General features: G+C 41.8%; 1 protein-coding gene across 1 annotated transcript in view; it reads right to left on the bottom strand.

Annotated features, from left to right (window-relative positions):
* Positions 1–719: 719 nt before the first annotated feature.
* The window catches only part of UBR3 (ubiquitin protein ligase E3 component n-recognin 3), a 147540-nt gene continuing 122727 nt past the window's right edge, over positions 720–25532 (bottom strand). Inside the window, exons 22-29 of the mRNA XM_044304442.1 lie at positions 23311–23411; positions 10729–10853; positions 8706–8813; positions 7459–7584; positions 6876–7055; positions 3686–3895; positions 2247–2386; positions 720–2029 (exon numbers count right to left, since the gene is read on the bottom strand). Coding sequence (XP_044160377.1) covers positions 1912–2029; positions 2247–2386; positions 3686–3895; positions 6876–7055; positions 7459–7584; positions 8706–8813; positions 10729–10853; positions 23311–23411 — 1108 coding nt within the window. The 3' untranslated portion in view covers positions 720–1911. The remainder of the gene's footprint in view (positions 2030–2246; positions 2387–3685; positions 3896–6875; positions 7056–7458; positions 7585–8705; positions 8814–10728; positions 10854–23310; positions 23412–25532) is intronic.

Below are 25532 nucleotides of genomic sequence, written 5' to 3' on the forward strand. Positions count from 1 at the left end.
GAGAAGGTTTAGGATGTTTGTTTTCACCTTGCACGATCTTCCTTTGCTCTGACAGATTCCTGATGAATAAATAAATATTTGGGGGGTCATTTATTAAGCTTAAATACTTTTATTAGGGCACAGATTGTCGCTCAAGGCTTAGATGCGTCGCAATTTGTGACTTTCTGGCAGTGGTGGAAGGGGGTGGGCCGGGAGGTCCGTCTCATTTACCATTTTCTACGCCTGCTTCAAGTCTAAAATTTAAGACAGCTCGGAAGCCTCTACATAACTTCGGTGATCCACCACCAGCGATGGGGCTTTATTAAGAACAGCGTCTAAAACGCTGGTCTTAATAAATGTGCTCCTTGGACTTTAAATGCTTCCTACAGGCATGAATTCAATGAACTGTGTGTCTGCTCAGTGCTAGGGATATAACAGGGGAGGCTTCTCACAGGGTTATTGGCTGCCAGAAAGAATAAATAAGGAGGTGGAGGACCCTCTGTGTTATTAGCGGGGAAAAAAAAACCAAAAAAAAAAACCAGTACCATAAGAGAGCTAATATCACTGGCAGTGTATTTTTATGGTGGGTGGGTATGTGTTAGCAGCAGGTCGTGCATGGAGGGGCAGCTTTACAACAGCTGGTGGGAACTACATTTTGCAGCTCTCTGATGAGAGACTAGAATCTCCTCCTGATCGCGCCTTCAATCTACAGCAAAAAAAAAAAACTAAAAACATTCAGGTTTCAGATTAGATGATCTGTTTTATTGTTTTGTACATTTTTACAAGACCTAGATGACCATGTCTTGCTCAGATGTCATTTAAGCCTAGTTCACTGCATACAACAAAGCACTTACCCTTGCAGAAAGAACAGAGTTGGAACAAAACTTTGAGGGTAATGGAAAGAATACAGCAATCCAATATCACATTTCAATTTCATGTCCAGTGAGAGTCTTAAAATTCCTGAGAATGAAATTCAGTTTTAGCAAAGCCTAAAAAAAAATAAAAAATAAACTTTTTCGCAGACCCTCTGGACAAATAACTCAACTTATGTATATGTCCCTGAATGCGTGTATTTTCTTCTATACACACATACAGCAATATTTATATATGATTACAATTTGAATGTAAAATTGTCATTAATAACATCTGTATACCATCTGTAACTATACAATATTTCACAGGAAACAAAAGGTGTTTTACAATGGATTCCTAATTACATATGAACACTCAAAAAAGCAAACAAAAAAAGGACACGTTAATAGATTAGTTTACAGTGAGCTTATCAAACATTTAAAAGTGCAGTCCCATTTAGCAAATACAACTAAACCCACCCGGCCATACTAAACCATTGCTTCAGTATGGTTGAGTAGTTTGTAAGATAAGGCTCAAAAGCCCAAAAACGTAAATATCACAATTTATCACAGCACATTATATTCACAACAATGCCCCCCACCCATATCCCCTCCCCTCTGGCGGCTTCGCACTGGAGGTGGATGACCAGTGCGCTGACCCTGGTGGTATACAAAGCAGCGCTAACAAACCCTTATGTCGGCCTGTTGTACTGAGGCGTGCACTATATGTCAGTTAAGTCTCCAGTGACTATACAAATCAACACAAGGATGTAGCTAGAAGCAAGTTAATTAAAAATAAAATGTACAGAAACTATAAAGAAATCTATAGAAGAAGCGGAAATGCGCCTTGAACATTCAGTATTCATTGTGCTTGCAGGACGACACCGGCTGTAGTGTTCCTTTCTTTCTTCTGGCGTTCGTATACTTAGCTCTTCTAGTGCTTGCCGGGGAGTGTTGTTATTAGTACAATAGCACCTAATCACTAAAAAGCTTTATGGTGGCGGGGATCGAGCCAGCCTCTTCTTTCCGTAGGAAGCCCTTTGCTTCTTGCTAGCAATTTCATTTGCAGTTGCATTGATCTTCACAGGCCATTGTAATGCGGGCCCCATCTTTTATTGATGTGATCAAACGTGTGCGTCACCCACTGCTGCTCCAACACATTGTAACGCTCCTTGCAGATGTAAAGAGGCTTTCCGCGTCTATGAAAAGACGGTAAAGGATGTAATGAGGCATTTTTTTTCCTTATGGCATAGTGGCAATTTAACATAATGAAATAAAAAAAAATAACAATAATGCACCAGTGGCGGAGGTCCAAAAGATAGATACAGAGACACGCCACTGTATAAATCACAGAAAATTATCTTGTACTTCCAGAAACTCTGGTCCGATCAGGTAGTAACCGGCGTGCATTATTACCTGAGCTCTCGGTCTTCCTCGCCATGTGCATCAAGATACACAGAACCCCAGAGGCAGAAGCGGTGCCCCCGAATTATGATTATCACTGAGGCGTTGATTAGCAGGAAAATCCCGGTACCAGCACCACAGTTCTGGGAGTGCTGTAATAGAAGGAATAAGCAACAACAAAAAATTAGAATAAAGTCTTATTTTTTGCTATTAAACCAGTACTTAAAAGGGTTGAGACACCATTACATGTTATTTTAATATAATTCAGCAGGAAAAACTAGTTACTTTCGTAATTTACTTTCTGTTACAAAAATGCTTCAGTTGTGAGATATTCTCTTTTATTTAATTATAATAGTGCCCCCTGGTGTTTAATCTGTATAGTAAAGTGCACGTCCACCTACTGAGTTGGTCATACACGTTCAGTTTCATCCTTCAAATGCCACCAGCCCTGAACTGTGATAGGGAGAGAGCTTAGAAACTTAGAAAAGACACCTCCCGATAAGGAGCAGCTAGACTGAAGTAAGTCTAACAGAGCAACTGGAGCAATGAATGTGGAGGTCTCTGGATCCCTGTGAGGTACGGGGCTGGTTCTAACTTTGTTAGAAAGAGATTGTCATGTACTATATCATGTCTGATTCTTATTTTTGACATCAGCTGTGGCATATTCTCTTTAACCCTTTCTTTACCATTACTCACACAGCAGTGGGTACGCTTTTGGAAGTAATGTGCACATCTAGTTATCTTGTTTCCGGTAACTTTAAAAGTGTGGAACTAAGAAAGTCTACATTGAAAAATGACAATATACCATTGGGATACCTGTGCTATGAACAATTAGTTTTAGACATTTAAAAGATGTCCTAACACATAGAAGTCCATGGCTGCACACTCTAAGGCAGGCATCCTCAAACTGCGGCCCTCCAGCTGTTGTAAAACTACAACTCCCACAATGCCCTGCTGTAGGCTGTTACCTGTTCAGGCATGCTGGGAGTTGTAGTTTTGCAACAGCTGGAAGGCCGCAGTTTGAGGATGCCTGCTCTAAGTGGACCCCATCACTCCTGGTTTCTCAACAGACTAAGTTAAACCTTACTCACTGTATATACTTTTGACATAGTATTTATATTTCACAAAGTACCTGTCACCACATTTGAGGTGTAATCAATATTACTTCATGATATATTCCCTTGAGTACATTAAAGAGGAACTCCTCAGGAACTCTAAATAAACAGTATCGGCAATGGTTAACTGTAATTATATTCTGATACTAGGATTGGTCCAAATACATTTGATGACATATGATCCATCAAGTTAGGACAGAGGACGCTTTTCATAGCTCTTGGCTTATCCGCAGAGAGCAGACAGGTCTATAAAATCGTACCGGAGCACATGATGGCAAACAAGACCTGCAAGGTAGATGCATGTGAAATTATGAAGTAATGACACCAAAGTCTTACCAGAACACATTCACAGAAATTCTGCTGCTTGCAGCAAAGTCCCTTCAAGCAAACAAATGTACCGCACACAAGGCAAAGTGCTGGATCCTTGGGAACTTTAGTGCAGACACTGCAGGCCTTCCTATGATAATATTGGAAAATGGTGTTGTAGACTTCTGGCAACTGAAGAAGCCTTGGTAAATCCCACTTGGTTTCTTGAATAAGCAGAGGCTGGGAGAAAAGACATAGGGGGACATTTATCAATGCTTTTACGCCACAATTGTGACATACAAAAGTCCCACATTATGGAGGCACAGCATCTGTGCACCATAATTTGACTTTTTGAGCTTTCTGGCACTTTTCTGAAGTGTTGAGAAAGGAGGCGTGGCTTAGCTGGGGGTGTGGCTTCGCACCACCGCTGCAGTTACTAAAACGTTCGACAGAAAGTGGAGGAAGTTCTAGCTGAAGTCTACGCCAGCCTGTAGTTTCTGGTGCACAATAGGGCAGAGATGCGCCCGATTTGTTAAGAGGCTGAGCACACTGACATAGATTTGTGTGGAAAGATTCAGTAAAATTTTATTTAAATCTCTGCTCATTCTGGGCTTTGAAGTCCTGAAGGCGGTCCTATCAGTGATTGACAGCCTTCCCCTATGACTGTGTATACAGAAATAGCTGTCAATCACTGATAGGACCGCCTCCTGGACTTCAGAGCCCAGAATGAGCAGGATTTTAAATCAAATTTTACTGAATGTTTCCACACAAATCTATATAACAATCTGCTGAGCTCCTCCTGCTCTATAACAGGCTGCCTGCAGATTACTTTGCATTTTCATGGTGACAGCTTCCCTTTAATGTCTGTAAATGCAAAAAATACCACATCATAAAAGAGATGCTGTCACCTCTCCTGACATGTCTGGTTTAATAGCTTCATGCATTTCCCATGAAATAATTCTGGAGCATCTATTCTTATGACTCTTTTGTTACATACTGTCACGTTTCGGTGTGGGACGAGCATAGGAGGGAAGGGGAGAACAGAGAATCAGGCCTGAGGACTAGGGAAGGAAAATGGACACCCCCTAGTGAAAACCCTAACCAAAATCCTGACTGACTACCAGTATGAACAGACCCCAAAAGGTAGACTAGTTCATACGCAGGAATACCTAGAGTCCTATCTAGCCCTATAGGACCCTGGTACTAATGGCAGGGACGAGACTACCTGTTCCCCCAAAAGGCCTAATACAAACAATAGGGAAATGCAACACACAAAACCCAAACAAAATACAAGGGAAAGGAAACACTTAACTTCAAAGGGGCTATGGAAGCACCAGGAACTCAGCAGAGATCCAACCACAATCTATCCTAAGGTCCAAACAGAAGCTATAAACCGCACAGCATTGTGGGAGAAACAACTATAAATAGAGAAGGTTAAATGACTCTAATAGCCACACCTGGGGGAAGAAGGTGCGACAAGCACCAGAAACAACACAGACGTTATTTGATCCAAACGGAAAACATGTCAGATCAAACCACATGTTGCCAGTCTCACTGATCTCCTGCCAACTGTTGCAGGAACGTCCGTGACACATACTATAAAACGTATGAAGAAATTGTTAGCGGTCTGCAATAAAGGTCTAGCTGGTTGTGACCAGAATAGATGCTGCAGAATTGTATCATTACATGGGGAATGCAAGTAGCTACTAAAACAGACATGTAAGGAGAGAAGACGGCTCCTCTTTTTAGGCTATAAACACCTTTGTGGGCAATTTGTTTTAGACTGCATGTTACTTATTTTGGGCTAAAGAAAAAAATCATTTTTCAATACTTCTGTATTGTAAAGCATTGGCTGTAAGTGTATTACTAAATGTAATACGCTTACAGCTTCCTGCCTGTGAGATCCAGAGGGATGGATCTCACAGGCTGTCACAGAAAGCAGCCACGATGCCTAAGGAAGGCATCGGGCTGCCTTCCCTGCTATCGGGTCCCCGTCACAGCAGCGCGGGGACCCGATGGCAGCCTCGATCCCAGCAAAGAAAGTGCAACGTGCCGCGGTCAGCGCTGACCACGGCACATCAAGGATTAATGCGCTGGCATCGGTGAGTTCATCGATGCCGGCGCATGCAGCAAGGGTCCGGCTATCAGTTACTGCCAGACCCCTGCCGCGGATCAGATATCCTTAAGTCACGGACATCTGCGCCGTACATGTATGGTGCAGGTCGTTAAGTGGATAAATCATGTTTTATATGTTGAACATGTTTTTAAATAATTTTTGATGAAGTTATTTTAAATTTTTCATGTCAATATCGGTATTTAAACAAATACCATAAAATCCTGCAGTTTTTGCACTGGCCACAACAATAGGCCCCATCTCATGGTCTGTATAGATGACTTTACTGCAGTTGTCTGATTATCATAACAGGCAGGATTAGAATTACAGATATTACCTTTATGTATAGATAACACATGATCCACTGTCCACAATAGCTGATTGTCAAAGCTTATCTACTCCCTCCTGACCTCTGCACAGGTCACATATGTAGAAAACTCTCCCATGTAAGTCAAAGAGGCCCCCCCCTCCTGTTCACTGTCTATGGCCCATGTGGCTGCAGTAAATAAATTATCTAAATGCTTTCTTAATGCTATTACCAGCTCAGACAAGATGGCAGGCCCCATAATTAGGAATGAGCGAAGCGAGCTTCAGATCCTAGATCCGAAGTCGCTTTGCTAAAAACTTAGTTTTAATGCTGTTTGGAGATCTGTCCAGGATCCGAAGCTCGCTTCGCTCATCCATACCCATAATCAAGTCCATGAAATAAAATAAAAATCTGCAATCAGAAAATAAAAACAGATTAGAAAAAAAGCATGTGTGTTACTATCTGGTTTAACTGGCAGAAAAAATGTGGGCGACACATTCCATTTAAGTCTGTGGAACAAAAAAATAATATTAAACACCAACTGCAAAAAAATTATTTTGCCCAAAATGACTAAAATGCAATTATAAAAAAAGGTGTTCATAGCCTTTAAGCATACAGTCCATGTACACAGAGGGGCAACAAACATCAAGAGAAATGCATTAAATAAGTGCTACATGTGCACCTTTATAAATCTTGTATTGTGACATGTATGTGTATAGGTTTTTTTGTATTATTTTCTTTTACTTTTTGGGGGGTGAAATTGTAACAAAAAGCAAGAATAAAATAAAACCGTTGCCTACATTAAATTGATCAGGCTGCTTTTCTGAAAACAGAACCAATTCTGTGCACCACTGAGACGTTAGGTCAAATGCAGGGACAGGCCAGTCTAGGCAGGCCGCGCTGGTGAACTCTTGTGATGTTTCAAGGACTGACGGTAAAATTCCTGAGCAGCTGCAAAGAACAACAAATTCATCTTCTTCCTGTAAACCAGCAAAAATATACCTTCATTAGTGATCTAGAAGAAAAAGACAAAACCTCGTTCTCCAAAACAGAAAACATGCTACAAAGAGGTTTTTAACATTATAGACAACTATGGCATGTCAACAATATAAGCCATAAATATCTAATAGGGTCATGTTTTGCCTCTGGGGCCGCCACCTGTCTTGATAGTAGAGCTGGTCTGTTTTTGTAACTTCCATAGACCTGAACGGAGAGGAACATGTGCAGCATCCTCTGTATTTGTTCTTCTCATGGCCACCAGGGGATCCCCAGAGGTGCAGAAACACTAAAGGCTGAGGAGGCACTGACCAGGGCGTCATATGTTTTAATATGTGAACCAGTTCCTAGTATAATGAATGCAATAACTACTCTAAGGCAACATACCTGGCAGCTTGGAATATCTACTCCAAACAGATGGTGCTGGAGAAGGGTTGTGATCCTCAGGAAGGGCAGACAAAATTGCTGCAGGTGATGTTCAATGGACTGTGAGGTCCAAGCAATGGGGCTGACCTAAAAAACAAAAACTATCAAATATTAAGAAGCATGGAGGGTGGTTACAGGGATTGGGATGAGGTGCATGTCTATTTCTCCTTTCTTGGCAATTAAAATTTTGATAAAAAAAAAGACTGAACGAGCAGAACATATGATAAAGTACATGCACAGAAGCCAAAAAAACTTGGTAAACAACTACTATATACTAGATATTAAAGGTCAATACAGAGATCTTTACCATGATATATTTATCCCTGTGACTGTGACGAGGGGACATCCTCTGTGTGGGAAAGAAGGTTTGTACACAAACATAGAAGAGGATTCTTTACGGTAAGAGCAGTGAGACTATGGAACTCTCTGACATCACCACCTCCTCAGGCAAACTCGGGAAATGAGTTCAAGAGGAGCCTGGATGTATTTCTGGAGTGTAATAATATTACAGGTTAGGCCGAGTTCACATCACCGTTTAGCTTTCCATTCTTCTGGTCCATCAGAAGATAAAAATGACTTTATCCCATCAAAAATAACTGATCTCTGACGGAAGTGACCCAAACTGATCATAATTGATGCTCACAAAAAGATGGATCAGTTATTTTTAGTGCAAACCGATGCTAATTATGCATAACTGGTTCTCAAAGTAAAGGATCAGTTTTATTTTTTTCCCTAACGGATCAGAAGAACAGCTGGCCCCTAATAGAACAGTCCTATCCTTGTCCGTAATGCGGACAATAATAGGACATGTTCTATTTTTTTTGCGGAATGGAAATCCGGATGTAAGGAAACGGAATGCACATGGAGGCTCATTGCAGGCTCATTGAAATTAATGGTTCCGTATACGGTCAGCAAAAAAATGGAACAGACACGGAAAGAAAATATGTTCGTGTGCATGAGGCCTTACTAGAATTTTGGAGAAGCGTTGTTGATCCAGGTAGTTAAACGGATTGCCTGAATGGAGTTGTGAAGGAATTATTCCCTTTAAATAAAAAAAAATGGCTTCCACCTCAGTTTTTTTTTTTTTTTTTGCCTTCCTCTTGATCAACTTTGCAGGATAAAAGGCTGAACTGGATGCAAGTATGTATTCTTTCAGCCTTTTAAACTATGTATATAGAAGTCCACTATACCACACGTTGTCTGGGTACCTTTGTAACGTCCTCCGCCTCTTCTTCTTGGTATAGCTTTCCTGACGATAATTCGTTAATCACAAAACCAAGCAAGGCTTCCCATGACTTCCCGGGAGAATATGAGCTCTGTCAGTGAGACAAAAAAACTGATCACTTAAAAAAAAAAGACTCCAAAGACGGAACCTCAGGTGTCAATGATAATAATATAACACAGCAAATGGCAGAGGTTAGAACAATGACTGTATACAAAAGAACACAACAAAAAAAGAAAAGGTTTTCCAACGTCTGAACAATAAAAGTCGATTCATACAATAAAGATATAATGGCTCTAGTGGCATCCACTGAAGACATATGGCATGTGTATCAAAAGATGCATCAAAGTGACCGGGACAAAACAGCAATTGAGAAACTTTAATAGTGTTTTTTGTTCTAGAAAACAAAAATAAAAAACATATTGCAATCTTGAAGAAATGAAGCATAGGCAAACTATGGATTAAATACTCTGTGTGCTTGACAGAACCCACCTAAAGATCATTCAGTCAACAAGTATTCCTCTCGACTCCCTCATATACACTGATATTGGGCTACAGATTCCAGTGGGGACAGAACCCCAAAATATACCAAAAAAAAATTATACCCATTCTGCACCCCATGTAAATGGGGTTTCAGCAACCTCCTTGGAAAACCCATGCAGATTTTTGTCCCCAGATGGAAAAAAAAAAATCCAAGAGAATATGTATCAAGCTTAGGCTACTTTCACATTTGCGTTCGGGGCTCCGCATGTGAGTTCCGTTTAAAGGCTCTCACAAGCGTCCCCAAATGCATCCGTCCAGCCCTAATGCATTCTGAGTGGATGCGGATCCGCTCAGAATGCATCAGTCTGGCAGCGTTCAGCCTCCGCTCCGCTGGCGGACACCTGAACGCTGCTTGCAGCGTTCGGGTGTCCGCCTGGCCGTGCGGAGGCAAACGGATCTGTCCAGACTTACAATGTAAGTCAATGGGGGCGGATCCGTTTGAAGATGACACAATATGGCTCAATTTTCAAACGGATCCGTCCCCCATTGACTTTCAATGTAAAGTCTGGACGGATCCGTCTGCGGCTACTTTCACACTTAGAATTTTTTTTACAATATAATGCAGACGGATCCGCTCTGAGCGCAAATGTGAAAGTAGCCTTACTTCCACATGGAAAATCTGCCAGATAAGACCCAATGAGTCAGGCTAATCCTCAAGGGGATCCAAGGAACATCAAACTGCAAATCTGTGGTTAAAATACCAACTACCAGCCTCGGATTTCTGGCACAGGTCATACCAGCAGTGGTGGTCCTGCTTGCACACTATAGGAAAAAGTGCCAGCCACTATGGTGGACGGGACCGCAGAAGTGCACATAGGCCTGAGTTTTTTTCCTATAGTGTGCAAGCACGGCCACTGCTGCTGGATTGCAGGATGGTCGTAACCATGGAAACGAACAGTGTTTAAAAAATTATGGAAAAATTTATCAAGCCAGGAAAGGAGGCAATATGGACAATCACAATACATTAGCAAGTGCCTTGTAATAACTTTCTCTACATGATAAATGCTATTTGCTGAAGTGAGACAACCCCTTTAAGTTTAAAAAAATTCTACAATGTTTCTTTTAGAATAGACAGAGGTCGGGAAAGAACACAATCATCACAATGGCGGAACTTTAAATGCCTTTTTGTTGTGCCAGTGAAGTATTTTGTGAGGCTGTCTGCTTGTCAGGACATCAATTATACAATGAATGATTCTGCCACCTCTGCACCTTTGGAGCCGAAACTTTTCCTAAGGGCTAATGGCTGAAGAATGTCACCTTTCCTTCTTATAGCTCATTCCCTAGCAGAGCATCACGAAAAGGCTCTCACAAAAACAGCAGGCATTGATTTTCCACATGTCATCGTTATTTAAAACAAAACATAAAGGACATTAAACATAATAGTCGGTAGGAACGTGGCAGACATTATTCACAATCTAATCTCTTCAAGGGACTGAAAAAGAAATAAAACATCCAAAAACACCTACTTTTTTGTGGGCTCCAGACTCTCTCCAAGTTGCTCGGTCCTCAGCACTGAACCGGACAGTGACTGCGATGAGGGCTTGAGTATAGAGTAGGGAGTAAAGTACTTTCACAATGCAGGTGAAGTGCTCTGCAAATGAAACATTAACTTTGAAAATTGGTCAATGTATGAAAACCTACTCGAAATCCACAAAATTATGCTCGAGGTTCGGGCTCAGGTGTCATCCCCCTTAAAATAACAATTCTGGAGCATCTTTTCTTAAAATTCTTTAGAGAAAATGTGTCACCAAAAATTGTATCTGCCAGTTAAAACCAGATAGCAACAATTTTTTTTCTAATCAGTTTTTATTTTCTGATTACAGAAATTTTTATTCTATTTCCTGAACATAATTATGGGGGCGGCCATCTTACCTGAGCTGTTCTTAGCAGCAATTAGAAAGCATTCAGAAAATTTACGGCAGCCGCAAGGGCCATAAACATAATAGTCCAGAGGGGACCTCATTGACTTCTATGGGAAAGTTTTCTGGGCATGCTCTTGACCTGTGCATAGGTCAATGTACAAGGAAAGAATAGATAAGCTTTGACAATCACCCATTGTGAATGGTGGATCCCGTCTTGCACCAACTGATTATCTGACCAATTTCTGTCTAATCAAACCAATAGTTGGTGTGTGTATAACACCAGATCTGTGTGTGTAAACAGCCATATGACCACTGATTGGTCAAAAAATCTGTTGGTGTAATACAGGCCTTATCTATACACAGAGGTGACACTCATTACAGACAGGATTACAATGACAGATAAGCAGATAACTGCAATGAAATGATCTGTACAGACTAAGAAGTGGCGCAAATTAGTAGGCTTTAGAGGCTAGTGCAACAACTGCGGGATTTTATGGTTTTTGTTTAAAAATAGATATTGACATGGAAAATTAAAAACAACATCATCAATTCTTTAAAAATATGTTAGACATAAAAATGTGATTTAACTACCTAACTGTTTTGCCCGAGTCCAGCTCAGGCAGTGGGAAAAGTAGCTAACTGGTGGGGGAGGGCTGCTTTAGATGCTGATATCTCCTGAATGGTGGCCGCTAGAAACATGCAACTGGTCTTGTTTGAAAGCTGATATTCTAGGCTTTCAAGACCAAAATGACAACTAAAGTCCAAGTAACAGAGGAGAAATCACAGTTAAAAATAGAGTTGGGAATAATTGTGGGTAAAACCTCCTTTTACTTTCACTTTTAGCTGCATTCACAGCATCCCGATTTCTATCAGTGATATCTTCTCCTGTCCTGAACATATTCATATTGCTGTCATTTTGGTATTGTCTGAAAGCTTGGAATGCCAGCTTTCAAACAAGACCAGTGTTTCTAGCTGCTACCATTCAGGAAATATTAAAGCAGTCCTACCCCTCCAGTTAGCTACTTTTCCACTGCTGGAGCTGGACTCCGGCAAAACAGTTAGGTTGTTAAACAATAGGTCGTGTACTGATGACACATTCCCTTTAAGTTGTGTCATTCCTCTTGAATACTTATGAATAATGCTGGGGGCTATATGGTGATTTTTGCCACAACACCCGTCGCACAACAAAAGATGGCTATGTAGCAGTGCAGCCAATGAACTGAAAGGGTACTTCTTGGCCTACAGGGATCTGTGTCTGTGGCCAGATATGGAATCACTGGGTTCAGTGTAACATTTCCTAACGTGACTGGGAGGGAAGGGATGCAAATGAGCTCTTAACAAGCTCTGCCTCTAATATCACCAGATGTAAGGCAGCACTGAATCTTTAGAGAAGTGCCCAAACATGACTATGTACATAGTAAAAGTAGAACTCCTCATCAGCCAATTCTATAGAAGGGAAAATTATTGGGCAGGCTAGAAACTCTAGTATCATCCATTACTGGGTTCTAGTTTCTGCACTGAAATCTGCTGCAAAAATGCCTAACATTAAAGGGGTTGTGTCACTTCAGCAAGTGGCATTTATCATGTAGAGAAAGTTAATACAAGCCACTTACTAATGTATTGTTATTATCCATATTGCCTCCTTTGCTGGCTGGATTCATTTTTCTATCAAATTATACACTGCTCGTTTCCACGGTTACGACCACCCTGCATTCCATCAACGGTGGTCGTGCTTGCACACTATAGGAAAAAGCACTGGCTTCTCTGGTGACCGGGATCGCACATAGGCTGGTGCTTTTTTTTTTTTTTATAGTATGCAAGCCCAGCCACACTGATGGGACTGCAGGGTGCTCGTAACCATGGAAACTAGCAGTGAATAATGCGATAGAAAAATGAATCCAGCCAGCAAAGGAAGCAATATGGACCCATCACAATACATTAGTAAGTGCCTTGTATTACATTTCTTTACATTATAAATGCTATTTGCTGAAGTGAGACATCCCCTTTAACCTCCACTGATTAAAATGGGAACCCACGTTGCAGAGGAAAAAAAAGGAATGAGCATGTTCATTCTTCGCAGGGTTTACACATTGAGAGAGTACTTACCGCTACGAACTAGGGAGTCTAAGGGACTCTGTGCGACTACATATGGCCTAAAACAACATTGCTAGATCATGCTAGTCTCTACAACTGCTTGGAATTTAGATGGGGCATTTATTGAGAAAGTCTAACTCCTTGCTAAGAACGATTTTCGATGGCTGGCTTTGCTTCAACAGAACAGTTTTATTATTGCCTTCAGCCGGCTGATCAATCAGAAGACTTAAACAACAGCTTTAAAAGAGACTATATTGAACACTGCAGTTCTGGCAAGTGGACTTGGCATTTTTATTTACTGGAAAAAGACACGAAAAAGCAGGAATGGCCGACGCTAAAGGCTGCAAATGATGAAATAATTCTTTAGGCAGATTGACAGTAACAGACGGAAAATAAAAGCAGCGCCAATTCTTATTTAACGGACTATCTAGGGCAGAAGTGAATACTGATGCAGTATTATACAAACACACAAGCCTGACATTGAAGGAAAGGTGGTGCCTTGTATCAGACCTGAGGATCTGAAGCCGCTCATCTGTCCGCAGGAAACACAATCAATCACACGTGGAGTGAACGCCTTTCTATTTTGACAATCAATTTTGCTTTACATGTGATCACTGACTTGAAGGATATCTGTACGCAGGCAGCATTTATTAGATGAGAAGCAAACAACATAGCCATCACTGAGAACAGCGGCCACTAACATGCTGACGTAAATGGAAGATGCAGGGCATTGCTAGTCATGTAAGAAATCCTACTTGCTTATCTTTTTAAAGGGGTTTTCCACTTTGGAAATCCCTTTCATTAAAAATCTCCCTCTGCTAAAGCAACCAACCATATTCTGCAAGGGAATCACATAGCAAGTGTTCAGTTTCCCTGCGGTGCCACCACAGGTGACGTGAAGAATTACACTGTTCCCAATGACATCAATGAACTGTCTGTGTAAGGCACGGACATACAGAGTCCTCCAGAGTGAGAGACACTCTTTGTAGCAGCTTTCTGCTCTGGTTCAGGGCACGTTTTAGTGATCTGCTGAGCATTCCACCAAGGGGAGAAGTTTAAATACCTGAAAACAGTTTTCATTTGTATCCTTTGGCAGATCCAATCACCTTAATGAGCCAAATGGAGTCCAAAAAATCTAAACGTTGGACTCTGTTTGACCTTACTTCCAGATGTTTTACGTGGGCAAGACAACAGCATAGTCCACCACAGATGAGTGAATGGGAGTGGAGCTCCAGTATCCCTGCACAGCTTCCTGCTTCATTCAAAGTGGTGACTCTAGCGTCTGCAGGGACCGGCCAGCTGTCGGACATCCACTGATTTTATACCGATTACCTATCCAGAGCATAAGTCATAAATATTGGGATAACTGAAAACACCTTTAACGGAGAATACCCTAAAGGGTGATATGAAAATGTGGGTTTTTTTTCCCCCCAGACAAGCCATTTAGCAACCTACTGACCTTATAAAAAAAAAACACATAAGGCCTATAGTCTTCATCTTCTAAATCCCATTCTACATGTTTCTAAAATAGTGGTGTATCAACCCGTACGGGTGCCATTATAGTGTCCACGTGGGATGTGAGATGTGTTACATGGTAAGCCTGCCCAGTTAAACAGTATTAGGTTGTCTACTTTGGTATCGTAGCAAAAACAGGCAGCTGTTCCATTCAGAGAACTAAGGACGCTGATCAACAGCCTAGATGGGAGCAGTAATGGTAGCAATATAGTTGTCAGTCTGCTTGCTTAGGCTACCCTCACACCAGCGGTAGCTACAAACCGGCAGAATGTTCCGGCAGGCAAGTGGAGGAACGGCCGGACACAAACTGCAGCATGCAGCGGTCGTTTCCGCCGGACTCCATTATTCAGACCACTGGTGTGAAAAGAGCCTTACATACAGATTTACCTTAGAAAATTGTAAAAAGAATGTATATCATGATTCAAAGACAGAAAAGTCCTCCTCTATTAAAGGTGTTACCCCATCAGACATGATATAGCACATGACAATCTCGTTATAACACAGCTAGAACCAGCCCTGTACCTCCCATGGATCCAGATATCTACCCATTCATTGCGCCAACTATTCTGCTAGATTTTTTGGGGGCTGATAGCTCAGGTAGTGTGTCCTTTTCTGTTGCAGCTCTTTCCCTATAATTGCCACAGCTTGTAACAGAAGATATAGCCGATGACAGGTGAAGATTTAAACTGAGCTTGTGCGACCACCTCAGGTAGGTGGGCAGAAAAATAGGGAAAAGAACAAACAGCAAGTGGCGCTATACAGATACATTTTATTGAACAGCTCAGTCACTTTGCTAAATTTATATTGCCTGTAATTACAAAAGTATTCAGATCCAGGTGCGGTTTTGGAAAATGAAAATGTAGAATATTTTTCGTGGGACAACCCCTTTAACTTTGCACGCCCTAGTAAGGCATGATAAAAGACTTTCTGGCAGTTACATATTGATGACCTATTCTCAGGATAGATAATTAATATCAGATAGGCGGGGGTCCAACTCTTGGTGCCCCACCGACCAGCTGTTTGAAGGGGATGCAGCATTAAGATGAGCACAGTAGCCTCTTCACAGCTTGCCAAGTACAGCACCATATATTGTATAGTGGCTATACCTGGTACTACAGCTCATTCCCATTAATTGGAATAGGACTGGGCTGCACAAAGTCCATGTGATCTGAATGTGATGTCACAAGTGAAAGAAGGGGCTGTAGCATTTGCCCGAGTATAGGTCATCAAAATTTAACCGCAGGAGAAATGCTAGCACAGGCTTCCAGTATCCGTAGTTTCAGGTGCTGCACAGCATATGCTGTGAAGATACGAGATGTGCAGCACCTGAAACTACGGATACTGGAAGCCTGTGCTGGAAGCCTGTGCTAGCATTTCTCCTGCGGTGTTGCTATCAGTGTCTGAAGAGTGGGAGAAGAGGGTTGCATTGACAATCCAACACAATGGGCAGCACATTGAACACATTTTATAAGTGGTCAGAAACTTGTAAATAACTCATGAAAGAATAAAGTTACGTTCAAAGTTAAAGTTACGTTTCTTGTGAAATTCCCAACAAGTTGTATGTGTCACATGACCCTCTTCCTATTGAAAAAACAAAAATTGGATTTAAAATGGCCGACTTCAAAATGGCCGCCATGGTCACCACCCATCCTGAAAAGTTTCCCCCCTCACATATACTAATGTGCCACAAACAGGAAGGTAATATCACCAACCATTCCCATTTTATTAAGGTGTATCCATATAAATGGCCCACCCTGTAGAGCTGAGGACATGGGTTGCTAGATGACCGCTAGCACATCCGCAATACCCAGTCCCCATAGCTCTGTGTGCTTTTATTGTGTAAAAAAAAAAACTATTTGATACATATGCAAATTAAATAAAAGAGTCATATCTTACTTGTGTGACCAGAGAAGAGTCATATTTTCAAGCTCCGACTCATCTCAGGTTAATTTGCATATGTATCAAATCGTTTTTATTACACAATAAAAGCACACAGAGCTATGGGGACTGGGTATTGCGGATGTGCTAGCGGCCATCTAGCAACCCATGTCCTCAGCTCTATACACAAAATCCCGGTGACAGGTTCCCTTTAAGACCAAAGTGAGTGCACAGTGACATGTCCAATAACAGGCTTGCTTGAACATTTACGATACCTAATGGCAAGATCAAGCAGCAAAACGGTCATGCTGGATTTCTGCTGATGTCTAATGTTTCTGGTTTATAAAGGCTAATTTGCTCTTCCATGTGACAAATGTTAACAGTACAGGACAAGAGCCAAAAGACTGACTTCATAGAGCCAGGCGCAGAGTCCGAGCACGCAACTCTGCTGAATGATAACAAAGACAGTAATTGGAGCTGCTTGCAAAGCAAAAGCAACTGTAAGCCATGCTATTAAAAGCGGGTGCTTTTTTAAAAATTGAGGTGCTTCATTTGGAGCCATCTGTTAATGAGTTAAATCTAAATTTCTCTACATTAAATCCCCAAAAAAGTGCTAATGTGACATTAACACTGATCACTGGGGTCTGGCCACAGACTCAAACTTCTACCCTTAAAAAGCAAGAATATCAGCATGTCAGGTAAGATCACTAGGGACCTAGCATTTCCAATCCCAGCACTTAAAGGGGTTCTCCAGGACATAAGAAAATGAAAATACTTAAATAATACTTTATTATAAATATATTCCCAAATATCTTTTATTAGTTATAATGACTCGTTTTGTCTAGGGAGCAATCATTAGGAGAAACAAAGTGGCCGCTGTTCTATTAGTACACCAGAAACCTGTCCTAATAACAGCAGAACAAGTTACTTCAAAATACTGAGCTAAAGAGCTGTCTCATCCTCCTCTCTGCTCTGCTTGTCAGGGATTATGATCCTGAATACAGCTGATATCTCTGTAGGAATGGAGGAGATGTGAAGTACAGAGGATGGTGGAAATGTGAGTAATGAGCAGCAGCATTTGTATGCAGTCTCCATTACAAGTCTGTCCTGTCCATCCTCTCTGTACTTCATGTCCCCTAATGAGCTCCTTTCCTTCAGAGATTCAGCTGAAGATCTTATCAGCTGTATTCATGATCTTAATCCCTGACAAGCAGAGCAGAGAGGAGGATGAGGCAGCTCTTTACCCAAGGCTGGGTTCACACCTGAGCATTTTACAGCGCGTTCCTACGCGCTGTAAAATGCTCAACAAGGAGAAACCAATGCTTCCCTATCTGCATGGTTCTCACCTGGGCGTTTTACAGCGCGTACGATCGCGCTGTAAAACGCCCGACGCCTCAAGAAGTACATGAGCTTCTTTGGGGCGTCTTGTCGCGCGTTCCCATACATAGACTTTCGGGAACGCGCGACAATGGGCGTTCGCTTGTCTCTGTATGCGCGATTGCAAACGCCCGTACAATCGCGCATACAGAGCGCTCCTTTCAGAACGCTCAGGTCTGAACCCAGCGTCAGTGTTGTGAAGTAACTTGCCCTGCTGTGTGACTAGGACAATTCAGGTAATGTGTGTACTAATAGGACGGCGGCCATTTTATTTCTCCTAATGATTGCTCCCTAGACAAAACAAACCAATATACTGTAGCTAATGAAACGTAATGGGGAATATATTTATAATAAAGTATTATTTAGGTATTTTCATTTTCTTAATTCCCAGAGAACCCATTTAAAGGTCTGTACACAGTCAGGTACATTTTTCTTTATGATAGCATTTTACTCATTTTAGGCTAAAAATTATTTTTTCAATAGGTCTTTATTAAAAAAATAATATTTAGCTGGTTCTGTCACAAAGGGCTAACAGTTTTTCTAGCTTTATGAATGTTACTTTAATTTGTGCAGTCATCTAATAACTCATATCTTTAAATTACTAAAGGTCATAAAAACACTTATTTAAGCCACATTCTTAACAGTAAGATAAGAACTGAGCTTTAGGCTACTTTCACACTCGCGTTTGGTGCGGATCCGTTTGTATTATCTTTAACATAGCCAAGACGGATCAGTCTTGAACACCATTGAAAGTCAATGGAGGACGGATCCGTTTTCTATTGTGTCACAGAAAACGGATCCGTCCCCATTGACTTACATTGCGTGTCAGAACGGAGCCGTTTGGCTCAGTTTTGTCAGACGGACACCAAAACACTGCAAGCAGCGTTTTGGTGTCCACCTCCAAAGCGGAATGGAGACGGAAAGGAGGCAAACTGAGTAGATCTTTTTCCATTCAGAATGCATTAGGGCAAAACTGATCTGTTTTGGACCGATTGTGAGAGCCCTGAACGGATCTCAGAAACAGAAAGCCAAAGCGCTAGTGTGAAAGTAGCCTAAATGAGTGTTTATAAGGTCAGAGATAAGGAGCACATGAGCTCCCTGCCTGACTGAGGAGAGAAAATACAGATACTGCTAGTAGACAAGCTGTGCAGGGAAAACCGCTCATCAATTTTATTAAAGACCAATTGAAAAAAATTATTTTAGCTCAAAATGAGTACAATGCAATAATAAAACAAAATTGCCACCAAAGATGTAAATAGCCTTTAAGTTATTAGATGTTCAGAACAATGGCGAGGTGGGTGATACACCAGCCTAATGGACAAATAATGGACAAGAAGAATATACTAGTATTTGTGGCTGACCCAAAAATCTGAATAAGGGCAAAAAGACTAATTGGAATTTGCACCCTGGACGGCACATATGCTTAATTCTATGAGGATTCATTTTCTTTGAGGCGCATAGTTGAGACTGTCTAGCGCAGCATATCTAAAGAGGCAATGCTCTATTAAATTACTTAAAGAGGTTGTGCACCTTTGGGAGGATTTTTGGCAACCCGCCCCACCCAATGGCAGATCTGTGAAGGAAAGCGAACCATTTTCTGACCTCAGCTACTCCACTGGTCACCCTGGATGTAAACATCTTGTTTGACGCAGTCGCAGTGACCTCCTCCTCTTGCATCATGTGACCATTTGCCATGACAAAACTGGAGTTTACATCCAGGGAGTCCAGTGGAGCAGCATGGGCCAGGGAGCAGGTAAGTCTGCTTTCCCTTGCAGGTCCGTCCTGGAGAGAGGGTTTGCCAAATCCTTCAAGCTCCAGATCTAATATTACAAAAATAGTCTTCTATGGCGTTGATTAACAAAATGGTCTGCAGGCAATCATTTCAATATGGGGCAGAGAAGAAGCAGACTTGAATTACTTCAGCCCTTTACTTTCTCCCTGCCATTTCAGCTTCATTAAAGGGGTTGTCCCATGAAAAATATTCTCCAGTTTTCAAACCAGCTACTGGATCTGAATTATTTTGTAATTGCATGTAATAATTTTACTCAATTAAATGTGTCAATTTTACTCAATTAAATGTGTCAGTATAGCACCACCTGCTGTTTCAGTATAGCAGCACCTGCTGTTTTTTTTTCTTATTTCTTTGTCCTGCTCACTGAGATGGCTGCACATGCTCAGTTTCATCCTTCAACTGCCCTCTGAGTTGTGATAGGGAGAGCAAGAATCCTTAGCTGCAGCAGAAAGGACACTCCCTCTGAGCTGCCAGCGGAGTCCAACAAGTAGTGTTAGCCAGCAAGCTTGTGTTTGATTTGATCCGCTCCTAATGTAATGTCAAATATCTGGAAGGGGTTAAAAACAGAGCAAAAACAAAACATTTCTGGGTTCATTATACAGCGTTGACTTGCAGCTTTTACGTTGCATCCTGCACTTTAATGCAGTTGTGGCCAGGCAGCGGGCTCCCAGTAGATGGCATTATGCCTATAAACACTCTGACCTCAATCATAAAAAGCTCTACTATAATAAAAGACTTAATTTGTGGTGCTCTTTCATGGTGATGGGTTCAGATCAATTTTCCCTTGAATTGAACAGCCTGAGTAGTATAATGACATTTACTTTAGCTTAATCAATGTAGGATTGAAAGAGATACCAAGTATATCCAACAGCTAACAAGGCAGTTAATACTATTCCCAGAGCAGCATTTCAAGGGCACAATGTAACATTGGGGGTTTTGTTAGGAAACTAAAATGATTTTTAAAGACTGAACTTTTTTTGGCAAGTTAAAACTAGAGATAGACACCAATTTATTTATTTTTTTAGAATTTCTTTAAAGAATTTTCTGACTTTAGATTTGTTTTTTATGGGGCAGCCATCTTGCCCAAGATGTTTTTGACAGCCTTTACAGAAATGCTTTACAGAAACCAACATAAGCTGCTGACACAATGGTCAGGAGGGGACCTGACTGACTTCTATGGGAGGGTTTTCTAGACATGCTCTGTGACCTGTGCAGAAGTCAGGAGGGAGTATATAAGCCTTGATATCACCTATTGTGAATGGTGGATCCTGTGTTATCTGTAGAGAGGTGATATTTGATAATGATAGGCAGATAACTGAGGTAAAGTGATCTGTACAGACCAAGAAGCGGTGCCAATTAGGCTTTGTAGCCTAAAGTGCAGGATTTTATGTTTTTTGCTATAGATATTACCACTATAGTTGACTCTTACTCTAAGGCCTCATTGCACACAAACGTTGTTTGGATCTGCATCAGAGCTGCATTTTTTGAGGCTCGGATGCGAACCTATTCACTTCAATGGGGCAGCTACATATGAGGACAGAACTCTGTGTGCTGCCCGCATCCATTGCTCCGTTCCGTGGCCCGGCAAAAAAAATATAGAACATGTCCTATTCTTGCCCGTTTTACGAACAAGAATAAGAATTTCTATTATGGGCGTCCTGTTCCGTTCCGCAAATTGTGGAATACACATGGGCGGCATCCGTGTTTTGCGGTCCGTCGTGTGCATGTAGCCTAAGTAACTGTTTACTGACCTGCAATGCTAACTAAGTCATGAATGATTATATAACACAAAGAGAGACAGTTTGAGGAAGAGGAGGGTCAGGGGGTGGTTAGCGTGTCCACACAAACAGGTACACCCGGAATCAGTTCTCTGGAACACAATCTTCTAGTAAGTAGTGGCAAACTAAGCACAACAGTGTCAGAAGCAGGCACTGTATCGCAGGCTGGGAGATAAAGCCTACAGTGGGGAACCTACTAAAAAATAAATTATACAGCTAACAGAAGGTAAAAAAAATACTGACATTACCCAAACACGCACATGAACACATGATGGCTTATTCTTAACAGACATGCTTTAATTTACTTTAGGGAATGTGACAAGTATCTGATTAATGTTGGTTAATGTAATTAATTTAACAGGCTGTGCTAGAAGTGTTTTTTAAAATAAAAGTTTCCCCTTTAATTATTATATTACCTTTCATATTCCTTGTAATGTAGTGAGTTAGGGATAGTTATTGAACATATACAAAGCCATCGTTCTGTGTCAGATGACCACCAGGCCACATTCATTCCATAGTGGTCAACTCACAGGACATGCTTACTGCACACTGGATATCCATAGGAGAAGGAGCTGACTGAAAGCTAAAGAACTCAGCTCCAATGAGAATATCATCCAGGTAGGATGTTGTAGGCTACTATCTCTCTTGTATTACCATGGGGCGACAACCATGTGCTACGTTGGTAGCGTGGCAAAAGGGGCACCCCCACTGTTTTGCAGGACAGGTGATCGATTGTGATTTGTCTGTTTTATATTTTTTTAATCACATCTAGTAAATATATTTATTCACTTAGCCTGCATGAGCCTTTTCTATTCTCGAATCCTTGAATTCACATTAAAACACAGGCACATTTAACATAGGTATAGGCAGTGTGGCAATAAGGGGTTAACCTCCAATCTGAGGGGCGCACGCTAAGGTCCCTTTACAAGCCAAATATGGTAGTTGGGCGTTACAATAAATAGATGCCCTGAATGTGGTTATTGCCCAAATGGAACTGATGAGTGTGATCTCTGCAATAATCCTGAACATTTTCAGAAACGTGAAATTATTAAATATTTACTAAATAATACACAAAATATTAATGTTGAGATATTTTTTCCATGCTGAGACTGTGAGCCCTATTTGGGGACAGCAAGTGATAGCAATGTTTGTTAAGCCTTGCGGATTATGTCAGCACTAGTCAGTGAAATGAACAAACTACTATAAAGAAAATAATTTCTGTCCAAATAGGTTAGCTAAAACCTTGTTTTGAACTGACTTTTTTTTACAGCAACAGTAATTACCTTTGGAAGTCACCTCCAATTTCAGCAACAGTAATTACCTTTAAAAGTCACCTCCAGTTTCATGTGATTTCACCTGTCTAATCCTTGAATTGCAAAATCATTTGGTAGCTTTCACCTTTAAGCAGCCGTAAGCTTGTGAAAAATGAATCCACACTTAGCCATTGAAACACAGAAAGGTCAAAGAAAGGACTTTATTTCTCTGCTCGGAGATTTGGGCAGTTTATCCTCCCTCTTCCTTCTAAGACCTTGTGCCTTCACTCTACTGAATGGCTGATAAAAGACTATGACAGGGGACACAGATAAGCCAGTCAAACCACAAGTGAATTCCCAGCCCAATGTCACTTTATGCTGATAAGGAACAGCCATTATTACTGTAGACTGATCAGACACAACGGATTCTGCAGCGATTACACAGTTTTTTTTTTCCTCAGCCCCAAAAGCAATTTTAATGGGAAATATATTCACGTACCTCTGCGCAGCGGCTGGGGCATTGTTAGGACCTGAATGAGCAATATTGAGGTGACATCTCTGAAGAGCAAAGGAACCTCTGCTCTCTCGTCATCGCTTGTCCTGAGAAGGCAAACACATAAAAGCATTTACAGAAGGAAATTACAAGATACTGCTACTAAGCACCTGAAATCGTGACGCCGTATTTAGGTGCTAGTCTCTTTTCCCTAAGCAGATGTGCACAGGGTATGGAGTTGAGGCCGGCCACAGACAGACAGTTTGGTCGACAGCTACAGCTGTATTCTCCCTGACCATCCCATACAGTGTGCTCGACTTCTGAATAGGAGAGCAGAAAGCCTTTAACAGACGCCTTTCCCCTGAGAACAAAGGGATCGGACATGTAGAAATTCAGCAACCCAATCCTTCTTTCACATTCTGTGACATCTGCTGTTGAGAGAAAATCAGGACACTCCCATAAACATCAGGCAGTTGGCTGTTCCCATCTAATGGGCAGCTTTAAGATGGATTTACAAGGGGCAATAATCGGACAGATTATCAGAAATGAACATTGCTTTGAATGCTCATTCCTGACAATCTGCACGTGTAAAGGGGTCACTGATCACCTGATGAATGAGCAAAACGGTCATTCAACGGGTGATCCTGTAGTTCGTGCAGGCACCTAAATTACCGTTTCTGAGCAGCAGATTGTGCTGTCTAAACAGCGATCAGCTGCCCAGAAACAATGCAGCTGCATGAGGCTGAGCAATCACAATAGCGATTCCTCGTCCTCATACTGTGGAGGAGATCGCTGCATGTACATGTAGAGGTCACCTCCAATGAACAAAAAGCCAACTGTCGGGAAGAAAAACTTCCTTCCCAACAATCTGCTGCTGCTCAGCGCGTCTAAATACACTTTTAGGCTTGGGCACAAATATATTAGGGAAAAGCATCATCAGGAATCCCACTATTATATCTCAGACCACTGCCCCTGTATACGGTCACAGGTAGTCTGACGACAGGGCCCTTCTATCTGCAGAGAGCACTTTGGTAGAAAAAAAGTGTAGCTGCAATATGGAGGATGAAAATGTGGAGGCAACAGGGAGGATATCAGCAGCAATCTTCTCTTGGAGAAGAGCAGTAAGCAACATAGAAAAACATTCTCATCATTGTAAATATCTTTTAAAGGAGCTGACCCTCCAAGGCACTCACTCACTTTCCTCATGCCCTATAAGTATAGATGGCGTTCTCTGCTTGGGACCACCTCTATGAACTAAAGCCAAGACTGGCTAAATATCAGCTTCTCTCACTATAGTGTTTCTGGAAAATAATTGTATCACTTTTATTGCTATTCAAGTACGAAAAAAAAAAAATGTAATGACAGCACACAGACCCATACAAGTCAATGGGGCAAAAAAAAGGAATGCACACAGAAGCCACGTGGGTGCTAGTCGTTTTTAACAGTTGGTTTTTACGTACACAGACATGTGAATAAGTCCTTAGGGAAATGTATAGCCCGCCATGCCCTCTTGCCAGATGATTTTCAAAAAGTGACTGAAAGCATCTGATACACTTAAAGGGGTTGTCTAAGGCTACTTTCACACTAGCGTTCGATCGGATCCGTTCTGAACGGATCCGATCGTAATAATGCAGACGGAGGCTCCGTTCAGAACGGATCCGTCTGCATTATATTAGCAAAAAAAAAGCTAAGTGTGAAAATAGCCTCGTACGGATCCGTCCAGACTTTTAATGTAAAGTCAATGGGGGACGGATCCGCCTGAAGATTGAGCCATATTGTGGCATCTTCAAACAGATCCGTCCCCATTGACTTACATTGTAAGTCTGGACGGATCCGCACGGATCCGCACGGCCAGGCGGACACCCGAACGCTGCAAGCAGCGTTCAGCTGTCCGCCTGTCCGTGCGGAGGCGAGCGGAGCGGAGGCTGAACGCCGCCAGACTGATGCAGTCTGAGCGGATCCGCTCCATTCAGACTGCATCAGGGCTGGACGGCTGCGTTCGGGTCCGCTCGTGAGCTCCTTCAAACGGAGCTCACGAGCGGACCAGCGAACGCTAGTGTGAAAGGAGCCCAAGTTATATTTAATGATGACCTATCCTCAGGATGGGTCATCAATATCAGATTGGCTGGGGTCCGACACCCGGCACCCCCGCCGATCAGCTGTTTGAAGAGAAGGCGCGCGCAGTGCCAGTGCTGCCTCCTCTTCATTGTTTACCTGCTCGCCGTTGC

This window comes from Bufo gargarizans, chromosome 8 (genome assembly GCF_014858855.1).
Source record: "Bufo gargarizans isolate SCDJY-AF-19 chromosome 8, ASM1485885v1, whole genome shotgun sequence".
In the NCBI taxonomy this organism is placed as follows: Eukaryota; Metazoa; Chordata; class Amphibia; order Anura; family Bufonidae; genus Bufo; species Bufo gargarizans.